This window comes from Thalassophryne amazonica, chromosome 7, assembly GCF_902500255.1.
Source record: "Thalassophryne amazonica chromosome 7, fThaAma1.1, whole genome shotgun sequence".
In the NCBI taxonomy this organism is placed as follows: Eukaryota; Metazoa; Chordata; class Actinopteri; order Batrachoidiformes; family Batrachoididae; genus Thalassophryne; species Thalassophryne amazonica.
Window position 1 is genome coordinate 55,456,253 of NC_047109.1, and position 16,429 is coordinate 55,472,681.

Below are 16,429 nucleotides of genomic sequence, written 5' to 3' on the forward strand. Positions count from 1 at the left end.
AAGGGAGCTGAGCTGTCCGAAAAGGCAAAGCTCTCGATCTACTGGTCAATCTTCGTTCCTACTCTCACCTATGGTCATGAGTGTTGGGTCATGACTGAAAGAACTAGATCGCGGGTACAAGCGGCCGAAATGGGCTTATATATATATACACACGCACGGTGCATGCAGAAAATATTCACAGCACTGCACTTTTTCCACATTTTTTAATGTTACAGACTTATTCCAAAATGGATGGTATTAACTTTTTATTTAAAATTCTACACACAACACCCCATAATGACAATGTGAAAACAGATTTTCTTAAAATATTTTTGCAAATTTATTAAAAATAAAAAAACTAGAAATCAAATGTACATAAGTATTCACAGCCTTTGCCGTGAAGCTCAAAATTGAGATCAGGTGCATCCTGTTTCCACTGATGATCCTTGAGATGTTTCTACAGTTTAATTGGAGTCCACCTGGGGTAAATATAGTTGGTTGGACACTATTTGGAAAGGCACACACCTGTCTACATATAAGGTCCCACAGTTGACGGTGCATGTCAGAGCACAAACCAAGCATGAAGTCAAAGGAGTAGTCTGTAGACAGGATTGCCTTGAGGCACAAATCTGGGGAAGGGTACAGAAACATTTCTGCTGCTTTGAAGGTTCCAATGAGCACAGTGGCCTCCATCATCCCTAAATGGAATAAGTTTTGATCCACCAGGGCTCTTCCTGGAGCTGGCCGCCCGTCTAAACTGAGTGATCGGGGAGAAGGGCCTTAGTCAGGGAGGTGACGAAGAACCTGACGGTCACTCTGTCAGAGCTCCAGCATTCCTCTGTGGAGAGAGGACAGTCTTCCAGAAGGACAATCGTCTCTGCAGCAATTCACCAATCTGACCTGTATAGTAGCGTGGACAGATGGAAGCCTCTCCTTAATAAAAGGCAGATGGCAGCCTGCAGAACACTGTGGTGTGCAAAGCTAAAAGAGTTACACAGACATAATGTGGGAAGCAGAGGTCACCAAACCTGGTCCTGGAGATCACCTACCGCACATATTTTCTGTGTATCTATACCTGCTGGAACCACAGTTGATTAGTCACTTGTAGTGTTTCTTGATTGTCTAAGTTCACCTGACCTAGTGAATTAGCAGTAGGTGGAGCAGTGAGTTGGACAACATGAAGGATGGGTGATCACCGGGTTGGTGACCACCACTGTTCCAAAATACTCCTGTTGGTGGGAATAATAATAATTTCTAAATTACTTGACCCAAGAGCATGTCTGAGGTGTAATGTTAAAGGTTATGTTTAAATAGTCATTAGGGAATGTATCATTGCCAGATGTAAGGCTGTGTGAATTACTGGTACGTCACCATCCATCAGATGAACAAGGAAAGGATGCTTTGCTTCAGTCCCAGCAGGATGGAGGAAGTAGGTACAAAAATCTGGATTTGTTAAATACAGCATGCCAATGAGCAGCTTGAGTTCACTGACTCATCACGGTAACTGACCTTGAGATTGAGTGACTGCTGTTTCCTGCATCTAAAGGGTTACATCATTTAAAAAATGCCAAATTTATCTTGTAGTTGGAAACCAAAAAATTATGAGTTAAAAAGTACAGAGAGAAAATCCGTACAGCAAATACCACTCCCAGAAACCAAATAAATATCTAGCAAGATTTTTCTACATTTAGAAGTTGCAAAAAACAACAAAAACATACTACAAATTTATTAATAAGCCCATATTTTACAGCGTCACTTTGCTCGGGTGTTTACTACTCATGTTTTCTCCTCATTTCAGATGAAAACGTTGTAAATATGATGCTTTTATTCTGAAGCTGTCCAATGGCTCCCCCTCCCCCTTCTAAATATTCCCCAGATATTCAGCCAGACAGTCACAGGTTGGATCTTGGGACAGGTGAGTTTTCTGTGTATTCCAGCTTGATTATTTTGACATTTTTGCAAAGAGTCTGTTTTTGTATCAGGTGATAAATTGCTATAAATGTGAATATGCTTCACTGTAGCTGACAAAAGTTGGACTCGGTGGAGAAACATAACAGTTGTATAATGAATAAAGATTTCCTGTAAATGAGGTCCTAATTATCTGAAACTGTCAACTTTATTCTATGATGGTGGATTGGATCATGAATATTTTGCTGAATAAAACATTTAGTCTGGATCTCAATTTTGATTTTTGACTGCTCTGTGTTCAGGTTACTTCATTTGCACCCATCGACAGTCGGTTTGCAGTAGAGAGTCCTCCATTCTGACACAACCAACAGACAGGAGACAACATAATATTATTGCATAATTATTAGTATTAGTATTAAGGGGTAGGCGTTTACAGTTTTTTTCTTCTGCCTACACCCTTTAGGGCACATGGGTGCATTGTTGGACTATTTTCTTTCTCTCTTTCGTTGTAAGTTTTTTGTTGTTCTGGACCTGTGTGTGCCAAATAAATGAATTCATTTATTATTCCAGAGTGTAGCTCATCATCCAAAGCCTCAAACATTTTGGACTTTGTATATCAACAATCTAATGCAATTTTTAAAAATGATTAAAAACGTAGCTTTTAGTTCCCTAAAACGCAGAAGTGGCTGTAATCCTTCTGCATATTTGGGTTTGATATGGTTGCTGAATGATAACTCTGACTCACTGTTTACTTTTGTAGGTTCTGACATTTTAAGACATTCCTACCATTGTTACACACACACACACACACACACACACACACACACACACACACACACACACACACACACACACACACACACACACACACACACACACACACACACACACACACACACACACACACACACACACACACACACACACACACACACACACACACAAAGAGACTACCCTTAAGTGAAAATATTCATCCATCACCTCACTCAAAGGCAGTTATTTTTTTCTGACTTGGATGAAACCAGGTGTTATATGTCAACAAAATAAGTCTCCATTTCATGTTACAGGTGTGTCAGCAGCAGTTTGAAGGATGCCAGCGGCTGTCACCAAAGATGCAGCGTTAACCATTTACACTGTGACAGCTGATAGTAAGAATATGCTTCCACCGCTGTGCCAGCTGCTGAAGGCTCTTTGCTGCAGTGCAGAGTGCTGCTCACGGTGCCTCAGGTTCACACAACCCTGTGTCACTGCAGCACTCGGCGTGAGTGGAATTAAAATCCATTTATTTACAATCCAGTGCATATTAAAGGCTAGTATAAGGGGTTACTCTGTAGAAGAAAGAACATGTAGAAGAAGTAAGTCCTATGTAGGCCTTGAGGTGTCGGTGCTTATCTACAAGTTCTGTCACGTGAAGTGAATGAGACTCCATGACTCCCCCAAATGGGGCACCAGTTACTTCCCCAGTCAAGGCCAGTACTCTTTTACAGCTGTGTGAACTGTAAATTAAGTGTGTTGACCAAAAAAACAGCATGAGCAGGATTCAAATGAAGGTCTACATATTGACACATGATTCATATCATAGCCCATGGGCCGAGTAGGTTTTCTGTACCACTTTAGGGGACTAAATGACACTTACAAACCAGCCTCAGTGTACCATGGCCTACACAAAAATGTATGACAGCTATCCCAGGGTGGAAGCTACAGCCAGGTAGCAGTCAATGAAGAATTACAGAGGTCAAAATTTAAAAAATGCTCCGACCATATTGAAAAGTACACCACATAATTTGTCTGATCATAAAAATTGTAAAATGGTATAGGTTGCACTATCTATGACTGAATATTATGGAGTTACAGGGTAAGATCAGTGAAAATGATGACAAAGATCAATTTCAGTTTCTACAAGGGTCAAAAGTTAAAGTTGCTCCAATTTTGGGAAAAAGTGATGCAAGTTACTGGATGACTTAACAGGATTTTTAAAAAGGAATAGTCTGCACCATGTGTGATGCTTAGTTATCACGTTATGGGGTAACATATGTCATATTCTCGAGGTCGGTGCTACATGGCTTCAGCAAAGTGACCGATCTGAAGGTGAGCATTTGTGCTTTATGACTGGACACTTGGTGAAAACGCTCCGTCTGTATGCTGTTCTATTGAAATCAGTTGCTCTGAGCTTGACGCATCACCTGGAGAACAGATCCAGCATTAGGGGTCTCCAGCTGGTTCAAAATGCTGCTGCCAGACTTTTGACATGAAGCAGATGGTTTGACCATGTTACCCCCATTCTGGCATCTCCCTCGATGGCTTCCTGTCTCTGTGACAGCAGACTTTAAGGTCTTACCTTTTAACTACTTTAATTAAACAGGGGAATCCAACTGCTTAATTAAAACATCTGGCTTCTAATGGTGAGCTGATGTTCTATCATTGCGATTTATACACCAAGCTGACCTGAAATTAACCTTTGTACATTAAAGTGACTTTATAGATGAGTCTGACCCCTTTGAAAAGTGACCAAATTACATGTACTTGTATTGAGTTCGGCGATGTTTTCACTGACAAAACCCTTGAGGTTAAATGTCTGGATGACTGACCTTGAGAACAGAGTCCAATATATGTTGAACTTGTTTGACGTTTGGACTTTGGAAACCCAGCATTCAACATGGTCAAAAGTACTCCATTTACTAATCATTTAGTCATTTAGCCAGAATTTACTACTGACTCATGGACTATAATGCTTGTTTCAGCGATTGTTTCATCCGCTATCTTATGAAAGGAATTACATTGGCATTTTGAATAAGAATCTATCATTATAGGTACTCCATTAGCCTTCTATTTAATTAACTCCACATAATGTAAATGAGTCTCATCACTGTGTTTATGTGCATTAAAATGGATTATACCATGGTCAGTGAGAATTCCATGTCTAACTGGCGTGCATTATTTTCGTATATACGCACACGTAGTTCGGCGAGTTAAATCACTGTAATAATCACTCCGCTCTGGTCATCACCATAGCAACGGACCAAACGCCGCAGATCAGCTGTTTTTACAAGTGAATGACAGAAACGCGATAAAACATGGATTTCCAAGTGAATTTTAATATTGTTGGCCAAAATAAAACGTTTGAGGAATGGAAAGAGGAGAGCAAACAAGAAGAACAGCAAAAGCAACAGCGTAAAGATTTAACATCGGACGAACTTGACAAGAGTGAAGACGGGAAAGAAGAAGAGAACGGTTCTATCCTTGTGGACGGCCGAGCGCTCCGCATCAAAACAGCGAGCGTAGTTTCTGGACCTGTTTGACAGAGTTTTTGTCACAGCGCGACACAGCAGAGAGAGAGAGGAGGGGCGGTGTGAGCGGCCCGCTGCGGCGCGAGCCCACAGACTCGCGCGTCAGAGACAGAACATAAAATAGTCCCAAATACTCACACATTTTTATCAAGTTCTGTCAACTTAAATAAATATTTCTGTGTTAGCTCACTGTGTGGGACCGTGGTATAAGCGGATTAAACAACTCGAAGCCGTGCATTACATGGTTTGAATGCACTTTGCGGTGTTTCAGACTCCGCGTCGTGCATTCAAACCGTGTAATGCACGGCTTCGAGTTGTTTAATCTTTATATATTTATCACTACAATTGTTTGAAGCTTTTAGTTGACTTGTCATCCAGGTAATTGCTGTGTTCTTGTGATGATTCTGATGCTAAAGCATTTGCATTTGGCCAGTAAACGGGTTGAACAGCTGCTACCCCCCCCCCCCCCCCCAAAAAAACCCCTCTTCTAGTGAAAACAAAGCAGTTTGCTGTCTTTAAACTGTGTAACTTCTTTAAAGGGATGGCAACCCAAGCTACTTGTAATGGCTGGTTCAATGTATGATGATGTCCACGCTAGTGTGTGTGTTGTATGGTTTTCTTTTTCTCTATGGGTTAGTCACACAAGCGTTGTAACACATTTCAGAGCAAATGTTTGTGCTCCTGCTAGGCTACAAGTAAAATGCTGGTCACCTCATTCACTTACTCATCTTCAACTCACGCAAACAGAGGCAGAACATGCAAACTCCACACAGAAAGGCTACAGGTGGGAATAGATCCCATGACCTTCTTTCTGGAAGGGAACAATGCTAACCACTAAGCCACCCTGCTGCCCTGCTGGTCAACTATGAAATAATTTGGGTCAATATCAAATGTGTATTGTCACTGCTGACATTTTTAGTGGAGGTGATGGTCTAGCGGTTAAAGCGTTTGGCTTGGGACCAGAGGATCCTCTGTTCAAATCCCAGCCTGATCGGAAAATCACTAAGGCCCTTGGGCAAGGTCCTTAATCCCCTAGTTGCTCTTGGTGTGTAGTGGGCACCTTGTATGGCAGCAGCCTGACATCGGGGTGAATGTGAGGCATTGATGTGTAAAGCACTTTGAGCGTCTGATGCAGATGGAAAAGCGTTATATAAATGCAGTCCATTTACCATTTGAGGGAATGTCAGACATTTTCAATCTGGTCTTGCGGCTGCAATCGTCTTTGCTAACAGTCCCCTAAGATTTGGTGATCCTAAGATAGTCACACAGTAAATTTTGTAGAGTATAATATACTCTGCCAGGATAACATTGGTCCAAGTCCAATTAGAGTTAAATACACTCTATTATAGAGTGAAATCAGCTCTACTGTCTTGTCAAATCACATTTTTCAACTCCAATAAGAGTCATTCACAGTGTGATAGAGGTGATTTTACCCAGTGATAGAATTGATTTAGCACTGTGATAGAGTATATTTAACTTGATTTGAACTGGGACCAAATGTTGTATACTTTACAAAATTTACTGTGCATGTTCTCGAAAGATTTGAAATATTAGTATTGAAAATGTGAATACATTTTGAAAACAATTTAAATTTTAAATTTAAATTGTCTTCAATTCAACACAAATTGAAACTCTTAAAAAAAAAATTTATGTGCCTGCAGCATTGCGTAGTGATGTTACATAATGAGTGATGACAAGACGCCAAATATGGTGATGGCTATACTAGCTGCATAATACAAAGAATAAACTCTGGAAATAATGAACTTATTTGGTTAGCAACAATACTGGTTAACTTAGTTCAGTTGATATAATGACTCACTCAGCCATGTTGCTAAGTCAAAAATGTATCCACATTCAGCTAATTTGTGTTCAAAGGGTTGCTATAGGCTACAGAAGAATTAATGGCTTTACTGCAGATTTAATATTGCACTTGTGATGTTAAAAACGCGTAGCACAGTGGTGCTCAACAGAAAGTCCATGGTTCTAGGTCATCCATGCCCCATGTATCTGGAGTTACATCAGGAAGGGTATCGGCGTAAAACTTTTACCAAATCAAGATGTGGATCCAATACAAGATCTTCAGTAGTAACCCCAAGCAAAATGATTGATATTGATGCCAAACTGACAACAAATTAGAAGCACAAGGAAGTTACTGTAAACTGGAAATCTGCAAGTTTGTCCCAAACTAGCCTGATACAAATTTGTGTTACCAATTTCTTTTGTGACCACACCATTTGGGTATTTTTTAAATTTTTTATTTTAGGTGAAAAATTTTAATGCTTTGAATCTTTTACAGACTATACAGATTATGTTTGGTTTGTTCAACATTGGACTTGGACCGGGAAGAACAAGCTTGCGTTCTGGGGATTTTGCCAGTTTGGGTGCTGCTTACTGGCTGGGAAGTGTGGTAAATGAATATTGCTGTGTTAACATTCAATTCAGGTAGTGCTACACAAATATTTACCATTGCAAAAGTAGTGACACTGTGATAAAAGTGTTAAAAAGATTCAACATATTCCACAAAGTTTTACTGATATGAGCTTTTTGCTGCTGCCTCTTTAGTACATTGTAACTGGAATCCTGTCTCTTCTGGCCGGGCAGTGTCCTACTGTTTGCTTGGTAAGTCAAGTCCCCCAACCACCAGTAACTTACTCAAAAATAAAGTGGTAGAACAAACCCCAACAAATGAGACACCAATGTGGAGTTTTCTTTCACATTTTAATCTTGCTTCACAGGTGGGCTTCACTGTGTTTATGAACATTTCTGGAGCGATCTTTGCCATTACCGGCATTGCGCTATATGCCATAGACCTGGGTGATGCTTCTGTCCTCTGGATGTGTTCTTTGCTCAAATACAGCGGTGACTATAACAGTGACAACTGTGCTAATGTGGCCTTCCTTGTGCAGGTAAGAGTAATTTCCATTGAGCACTTAGAAAAAATATATTGATTAAACAATCAATCACAAACAATCACAAATCTACGTATATTCCATTCAGATGTTTGGAATATAGATTTTATAGCCAAAATATCCCATAGACAAAGCATACCTCAACATATAGCCAGAGACCTGTTAAACACATTTTAGGTACATACATTGACTGCTACAACAATAAGCCCCACCATTGTTGTTAGCTGAGATGACTCACATTTTTTGTTTAATGTGAAGAATTACATTAATTTATGTAAAGCACAAACATAGACTCCTATACTTTGGCACACTCCATCATCTGGACTTGTGTTAACACTGAACAAGGCAAAATAAGTAATTTTATGCATCCATATGCAAAAACTAAATTAGAAGATCATACTTTCCCCCTTAACAAGCAACATTCAATACACCCCAAAATTACAGAAATAAGTATTTGGTCTTAAGTTCAGGTTTTTCTTATGGGCTCGCTTACCAAATGGTCCTTTCTGTGTGGAGTTTGCATGTTCTCCCCATGTTTGCGTGGGTTCCCTCCAGGTTATCCAGCTTCCACCCACTTCCAAAAACATGCAAGCTCAGTGAAATGATGACTCTAAATTGACCATGGATGCTTTGTCTGTCCATATTTGGCCCAGTGATAGACTAGGGCCCTTTCCAGGGTGCACCCTGCCTCACGACATATGACTGGTGGGACAGGCTCCAATCGAATCAAATTCAGGTCTGGGCTCTGGCTGGGTTACTCAGGGACCTTCACAGAGTTGTCCTGAAGTCTCTCCTTTGATATCTTGGCTGTGTGCTTGGGGTCATTGATTGGTGGATTGCTGCAAAGATGGTTGTCCTTCTGGAAGGTTTTCCACTCTCCACAGAGGAATGCTGGAGCTCTGACAGAGTGACCATCGCATTCTTCGTTACTGTAGATGGGTGGCCACCTCTAGGAAGAGTCCTGGTGGATCCAAACCTCTTCCATTTACAGATGATGGAGGCCACTGTGCTCATTGGGACCTTCAAGCAGCAGAAATGTTTCTGTACCTTCCCCCAGTTTGTGCCTCCAGACAATCCTGTCTCTGAGGTCTACAGACAGTTCCTTTGACTTCATGCTTGGTTTGTGCTCTGACAAAACAGGTCACGCCGCAATAACTTGAGGATTATAAATGTTCCAGAAGGCAGCAAGGGTGTTGAGAATACTGTTAACTTCGTGGCGAACATGTTTATGGAGATCACCGGCGGCAATGCACTGTTTGACTCTGCTCCAGTGCTGGAGTGAGCGTACAGAGTGGGCAGAAAACCCGACGATGCTGTTCACCCCCCACGTCCCTTTGTGGTGAGTTTTCAAAGGCACCAGGAGAAGGAACGATTACTGCAATGGGCAAGGCAGAACACTATCACCTACCAGGGCGTTAACACTGAGAATATATCCAGATTACAGCGCTGCCCTGTCGAGGAAATGCGCTGGGTTTAACGGTATTAAACAAGCACTTTACAAGAAGGGTATAAAATTCCACTTGCGTTATCCAGCTGTCTTACGAGTCTTCCACAAGGGAAAGACCTACGATTTCAACACACCGGAGGAGGCACAGGCTTACTATGATCAACAGGTGGCTGGCAAAGAAGATTGATAGGACCTGGACAGTTTATGCATACTTGATGGAAGGAAGCTGTTTTACTGTTTGGAGGACGGTTTGACATGTCTGTGAATTCGAACTTTCGTCAACGTCTACTTTGGTCAGTCTACTTGGTTATGAGGACTATGGTATCTAACGGATCATTTCCCTTTTTTTTTTTTTTCTCCACCTTCCCTTGGTAAGTGCCTTTACCTGTGTTTTATTTATTTATTTATTTTTTTGGAGATAATGGTCGACTGATAGCTTACCTGCTGGCTGTTGCTCTGCTAATGTTTGATGGTGGTCGGACCTTTTTCCCTTTTGTTTATTCATTGAACGTGTTGAACGTGACTGAAGGACCGTCAGCAGCATATTTGACTGTGCTTTTCATTTAAATTTTAACATGGAAATGGTTTCAACTAATAAAAGCCATCACTGCTAAATGGTCATAGGCTCTTCACAGTTTAGAAGGAGAGGGTGTATCGGAAGGTCCAGGAGTTAGAAGAGAGCCTGCAGTCTGCCCATGTTCCGGGGGCGGGCATAGGTTATGTTATGTTTGGGGTTAAAGGGGGGTTCATTCCTATGAAAGTGTTATTGTTTTTTTCTACTGAGCAGAGATTTTATACTGCTTTTTTATATTATTTAGTATGTTTTTGTTTGTTACTGACAGACGCTTTGGGGTGCACAACCTGCTTTTCATTTCTAATCATGTCATATGTCGCATGACACAAATAATGTCAGGGTGGATATAGGTGTAACGTCAACACGTTTCATTACCTGGAATGTGAAAGGAATGAATGGGCCTAATAAGAGAGCAAAGGTATTTTCTCATTTAAAGAGGTTAAACGCAGAAATAATATTTTTACAAGAAAAACATTTGAAAATAGCAGATCATATCAGGCTTAGGAAGAACTGGATTGGACAGAGCTTCCATTCTAACTTCAATAATAAGGCATGGGGGGCAGCCATCCTGATCCATAAAAAAATATTGTTTACACCATCCCAAACCATCTCAGACCCCCAAGGGCGATTTGTGATAGTATCTGGGCTGCTATTTAGCACTCCAGTAATACTAGCAAGTGTTTATGCTCCAAACTGGGATGATGTTAGCTTTATACATAAACTCACCTCTCTTTTCCCAAACTTAAACAGTCTTATTCTATCTGGTGACTTTAACATGGTTATGGACCCAGCTATGGACCGCTCCAGCCCTAGAACTTTGGCATGCTCTAAAATGTCTCTTGCTCTTGGTGAGTTTGCTGACAAAGCAGGCTGTGTTGACCCTTGGAGGGTCTTTAATCCTCACAAAAAGGAATTTTCCTACTTTTCACACGTTCATCATACATATAGTTGGATTGATTTTTTCCTCATTGAAAAGACACTTCTCCCTTTTACAAAGAAAACTGAATATACTGCAATTGTCGAATCTGATCATGCACCAGTTTCCTTGGATATTTCATTCTCTCAAAATGTTACACAGCCAAGAGTTTGGAGATTAGACACATCCCTACTATCAGACAGTCACTTCTGTGAATTCATTGGTGAAGCAATAGATGAGTTCATATACTTTAACAGGTCTGACTCCATATCCCCATCTACATTATGGGAAACGCTTAAAGTCGCTATAAGAGAGAAGATTATTTCTTATTCTATTTCACGTTGTAAGGAGAGAAAACAAAAAGAACTCCTGGAATCAATAAGACACATTGACCAACAATATTCTACCACCCCAACACCTGAGATATATAAAGAAAGGGTTGCACTGATAACCCAATATGACCTATTGTCAACAGAAAGAACAGAAAAACACCAGCTTTGGTTAAAAGGACATTATTATGAACATGGGGATAAAGCAGGTCATCTTCTGGCTTACCAGCTTAAGTGTAAATCCGTGTCTCGCTTAATACCTCCAATACGTAACACATCACAATCCTTGACCGTAGACCCAATAGAGATAAATAACACTTTTAGAGATTTTTACTCCAAACTATATACATCTTCTTCCCCACAAGATAAATCAAATATGATGACTTTCTTAGACAACATTGATATCCCACAAGTAGATACAGAGGCCAAAGACAGCCTTGAAGAAACTATAAGGTTACAGGAGATTGTTGACTCCATTCATAAAATGCAAAGTGGCAAATCACCTGGGCCGGACGGCTATACTGTTGAGTTTTATAAAAAGTTCTCTCCTCAACTCGCTCCCCTGCTACTTGAAATGTTTAATCACTCCTTCATTCAGAGCCATTTACCACAAACTTTAACAGAGGCTTCCATTTCACTTCTTTTAAAGCCAGACAAGGACCCAAATGATTGTGGGTCATATCGACCTATATCCTTGCTTTACGTTGATGTTAAAATTTTAGCCAAAATGTTAGCTTCAAGACTAGAGAATGTTACCACCAATATCATCTCAACAGAACAAACTGGTTTCATAAAGGGTCGTCAGTCCTTCACAAATATCCGTAAACTTTTAAATGTTACTTGCTCTCCTGCATCCGGGGAGACTCCTGAAGTTGTTGTCTCCCTGGATGCGGAAAAAGCATTTGACAGAGTGGAATTTAGTTACTTATTTACTGTATTGGAGAAATATGGCTTCGGCTCAAACTTCATATCTTGGATACGATTATTATATGCATCTCCTAAAGCATCAGTACAAACAGGATATCTTCCCAACTATTTTCTCTCTCAAGAGGTACACGCCAGGGCTGCCCCCTTAGCCCACTTTTATTTGCATTAGCTATCGAACCTTTATCAATTAAATTTAGGACAACCCCTAATATCTTTGCTATTCGTGGGTTCCAAACCGAATATAAAATCTCTTATATGCTGACGACTTACTTCTGTATATTTCTGACCCATTATCATGTATTCCTAATATTGTCAATGTCCTTAACGACTTTGGGCTTTTCTCTGGTTACAAATTAAACTTCTCTAAGAGTGAATGCTTTCCAGTTAATAATTTGGCTCTTCAGTTACCAGACAATGCATTCCCTTTCCATATATCAAAGTCTGGATTTAAATATTTAGGCATACACATCACCCGTGCTTTCTCTGATCTCTATGAAAAGAACTTTAAACCCCTCTAGCTTAAATTGGAAGCTGATTTTAAGAGATGGTCTGGTCTTTATTTATCTTTTCCAGGTAGAATTAGCTGTATAAAAATGAATGTCTTTCCCCGTTTTTTGTACCTGTTTCAGTGTCTCCCAATATTTTTGTCTAAGTCTTTTTTCCAATCTTTAAATAAATTAATCTCCTCTTTTTGGGGGGCAAATAAAAATGCTAGAATCCGCAGAGAGTTTTTAGAAAGGCCTAGGGACAAGGGTGGCCTGGCACTACCTAATATGAGAAACTACTACTGGGCATTTAATATTCAAAAAGTCATATATTGGTGCCAGAGTCCACAGCTAGATTGGTGTAAGATTGAGGCAAACTCCTGTACCTCTACCTCACTTCCTGCTTTGGTCACTGCCGGTTTACCACTTTCACCCTCTAAATTCACTTCTAGCCCTGTGGTATCTTCTACTCTGAGGATATGGATACAATTCAGACAACATTTCAAACTAAAATATTTTTTCTATATACAGCCCTATTTGTAATAATCACCTTTTCCCTGCTGCCAGAATAGACCATACCTTCACTTTATGGAGGAGGAATGGTTTGGATGCACGTGACCGCCTCTATATAGATGGCATTTTTGCCAATTTTACGGACCTCTGCCAAATTCCACTTACAAAAATCTGACCTATTCAGATATTTTCAGTTCTGTCATTTTGTTCAAAGCCAGAGTCCAACATTTCCTACTTCTCCAGCAGACTCAGGACTTGAGAAGATTTTGCGTAACCCTATGCATTTCAGGAGGCATATCGCAAACATCTCAAATATAATTACCTCTCTTCAGGAAACGTCATTAGATGGGCTTAGAACTGCATGGTCTGAAGAACTTGGCTCTGAAATTCCTGGATATATTTGTTCAAAGTCTTTCATAAAACTTACTACACCAAATCTAAGCTCTCAAGAATTTATGATGACAATTTTGCTCCAGCAAATATGACCCATATGTTTTGGAATTGCCCTAAGCTAACTGAATTTTGGTCATCTATCTGTAAAACACTAAATGATGCATTTAACACCAAAGTCAAACCGTCTGCAGATATGGCCATCTATGGAGTGTTGGCTGATGAGCACATGCTACCCATTGACAAGATGAACGCTTTTGCCTTTGCATCTTTGATAGCCCGTAGAAATATAGTTTTACATTGGAAATCCCCTGAACCACCCAAAGTGTCTGTCTGGCTCACTGAATTAATGTTTTTCTTGAAATTAGAGAAAATTAAATACTTCACTAGAGGCTCAACAAGACAATTTCACAAGATGTGGGACCCTTTGATTGAGTACTTTAAAAACCTCAAGACCCTTCCGTAAACCTATGGAGCCCTGAGATATATATTTGATCTTTCCCAGTTATTGACATGTACTTGAATATGTAATGCCCCCATTGTCTGTCATTAATTTTTTTTTTTCCCCCTCAACTTTATCACTGTATGGACAATTCAACTCTTACTAGCATTACTATTATCATTATTATTGTTTTTCCCTTTAGTTATTTATTTAATCTATTTATTATTTATTGTATTGTTCATTTATTTAACTTTGCTATCTATGCTTATATGTGTTTTGTTTTTTTTTCTCTCCGTTACAGCAGTATATGGGTGTTGTGGGTGGGTGGGTTTTGTTTGTTAAAAAAAAGAACACAAATCCAATTCAAGATATTGTATTTAAATGCATCTTACTTTGTGCTTTCTTGAATAAAAAATATACTTAAAAAAAAAATTAGAAATTAGCCTGCATTTCTGTTTAGACTTCAACAACTTTTAACAAAAACAAATGCAGTCCAGGCACTCCAAAAATATGAGCTGCACAAGGAGGTGTTAAAAGGCCTTTATTTTAATGGCCAAGCCAACATGTTTCGACCATACACCCGGTCTTCCTCAGGGCTTTCATAAAAAATTATAGACAAACAAACTTGACTTAAAAAGGAAGTAAAAACTAGGCATCCCCACAGCACAAAAAACCAACCAACCAAACAAACAAACAAAAAACAACCAGACACAGGTGTGGGAAGCTGGCGGGACAGCAGAGAACTAACCTGCCTCCAGAGAAAAAGGTGACTCCCCCTTCAGTGCACAGTTACAGAAAACAGGACAAATCAAAATTCTCATTTAGTCCAGGATAGACACATGCTTTTAACTTGTGAATCCAAAAGGCCTTTCTTTGATTTAGTTTCAATTCTCCTCCTCTTGTAAGAGGTTTGGTATGTTCAATAGCCTCAATTCGGAGGAGAGAGTCATTGGCATTATGATGCGTATTAAAATACCTCACCATTGGATAGTCCTGGTTATTGACTCTAATTGCATATTTATGTTCTGCAAGGAGATCTCTTAAACACCTCTTAGTTCAACCAACATAGAAAAATCTTCTGGACAAGGATAAAACAGTCAATAAACAACAAAAGTAGTATTACAATTAATAAAGTCCAATTGTTTAAATGACCTTTTGTTGTGACCGTCCATAAAGGTCTTTCTTTGACTTCAAGACAAAAGGTTTGTAAAGTTACAACCCCCCCCCCCCCAAAAAAAAACCCCTGAAAGGACACTTTTAGGCTCTGTATGTACAATTGCAAATAAGCAATATTAATAAGTATATTTAAGTACTGAAAAATTATTACTAAACTATGGGTTAAACCCACTACGCTAGCTTGGCACATGCAGCTGTCAAGGTTTGCATAGCCACAGGAGGTAGTAGCGGAAAATGAAATGAAGCAACAGCAAAACGCTCCATAGGTTAGACCGTTTCATTTCAGATCATTTGTTTTGGCCTCCACTGTGTCTGAAGGGCTGCAGACTGAAGAATTTTCTAAGACACAGTCCTGAGAAGCGTCCTGCACTGGGACACAGCCAGTCAATGACGTGACTATGTAGAAGTGTCTGTTTAAAATGTTACATTTTGTATTACAATTTACATTTTGTATTCCAGATTATTTAATGAGCTGACATAACAGATTTTTCACTGCTCTCTCATCAGAGTTTGTTGACCTCCATGGATGCTACGTTGATCATTCTGGCTGTTCTTCAGCTGTGTGTCAATATTAGCTTGGCTGTTTTGGGTATCAAGGCTTTGATCAAAAAGGATGGAGAGGTATGAACAAAGGCAAAATACACATAATTTGAGCTTACGTTGCCACATTCAAAAGACATGCAGCCTATTGATCAATAAAAAATACACATCACGCCATGGGTGAAGTATTGAAGAGGTGACTAAATTTTCCTGTGATGGACTGGTGGCCTGACCAGCATGTACCCCTAAACCTGTAGTCCTCAAAACAGAATAAAACAGCCTCAAATAATGGATAAATGGGGTATTGGTAGTAGGTGCTGCAAAAACCAATGAATATTCAAAAAGCTGTGTATTCTTGATGGTTTTTGGTCATTTTTTTTTCCTTCAACAGGTCGGCAAATATCCTGAGAATCAGCAGACGCAGTTGAAGGAAGTCATCATGACCAGTCCTGGTGCTTAAATGAGCAACACAACATATTGCTTGTAGATTCACTAATAGAACATTGTGATTGCTCATGTTTAAAATATTTACTGCTTCTATAATCTTGTATTGTTTTAATCATTTTCCAGCTTGAATAATGAATAAAGGCATATATATACCCCTGTA

General features: G+C 39.7%; 1 protein-coding gene across 2 annotated transcripts; it reads left to right on the forward strand.

Annotated features, from left to right (window-relative positions):
- Positions 1 to 1,853: 1,853 nt before the first annotated feature.
- Positions 1,854 to 16,429, forward strand: LOC117513293. 2 transcript variants are annotated; one of them, XM_034173539.1, is made up of 7 exons: positions 1,854 to 1,894; positions 2,955 to 3,148; positions 7,471 to 7,581; positions 7,737 to 7,793; positions 7,910 to 8,080; positions 15,790 to 15,903; positions 16,214 to 16,429. In XM_034173539.1, exons 2-7 carry the CDS (start codon positions 2,978 to 2,980, stop codon positions 16,280 to 16,282), a joined length of 693 nt encoding a protein of 230 aa, XP_034029430.1. In that variant the 5' UTR covers positions 1,854 to 1,894; positions 2,955 to 2,977; the 3' UTR covers positions 16,283 to 16,429. The 2 variants fall into 2 exon arrangements, with proteins under 2 accessions (XP_034029430.1, XP_034029429.1); XM_034173538.1 differs by lacking the exon at positions 1,854 to 1,894 and having other exon boundaries at positions 2,876 to 3,148.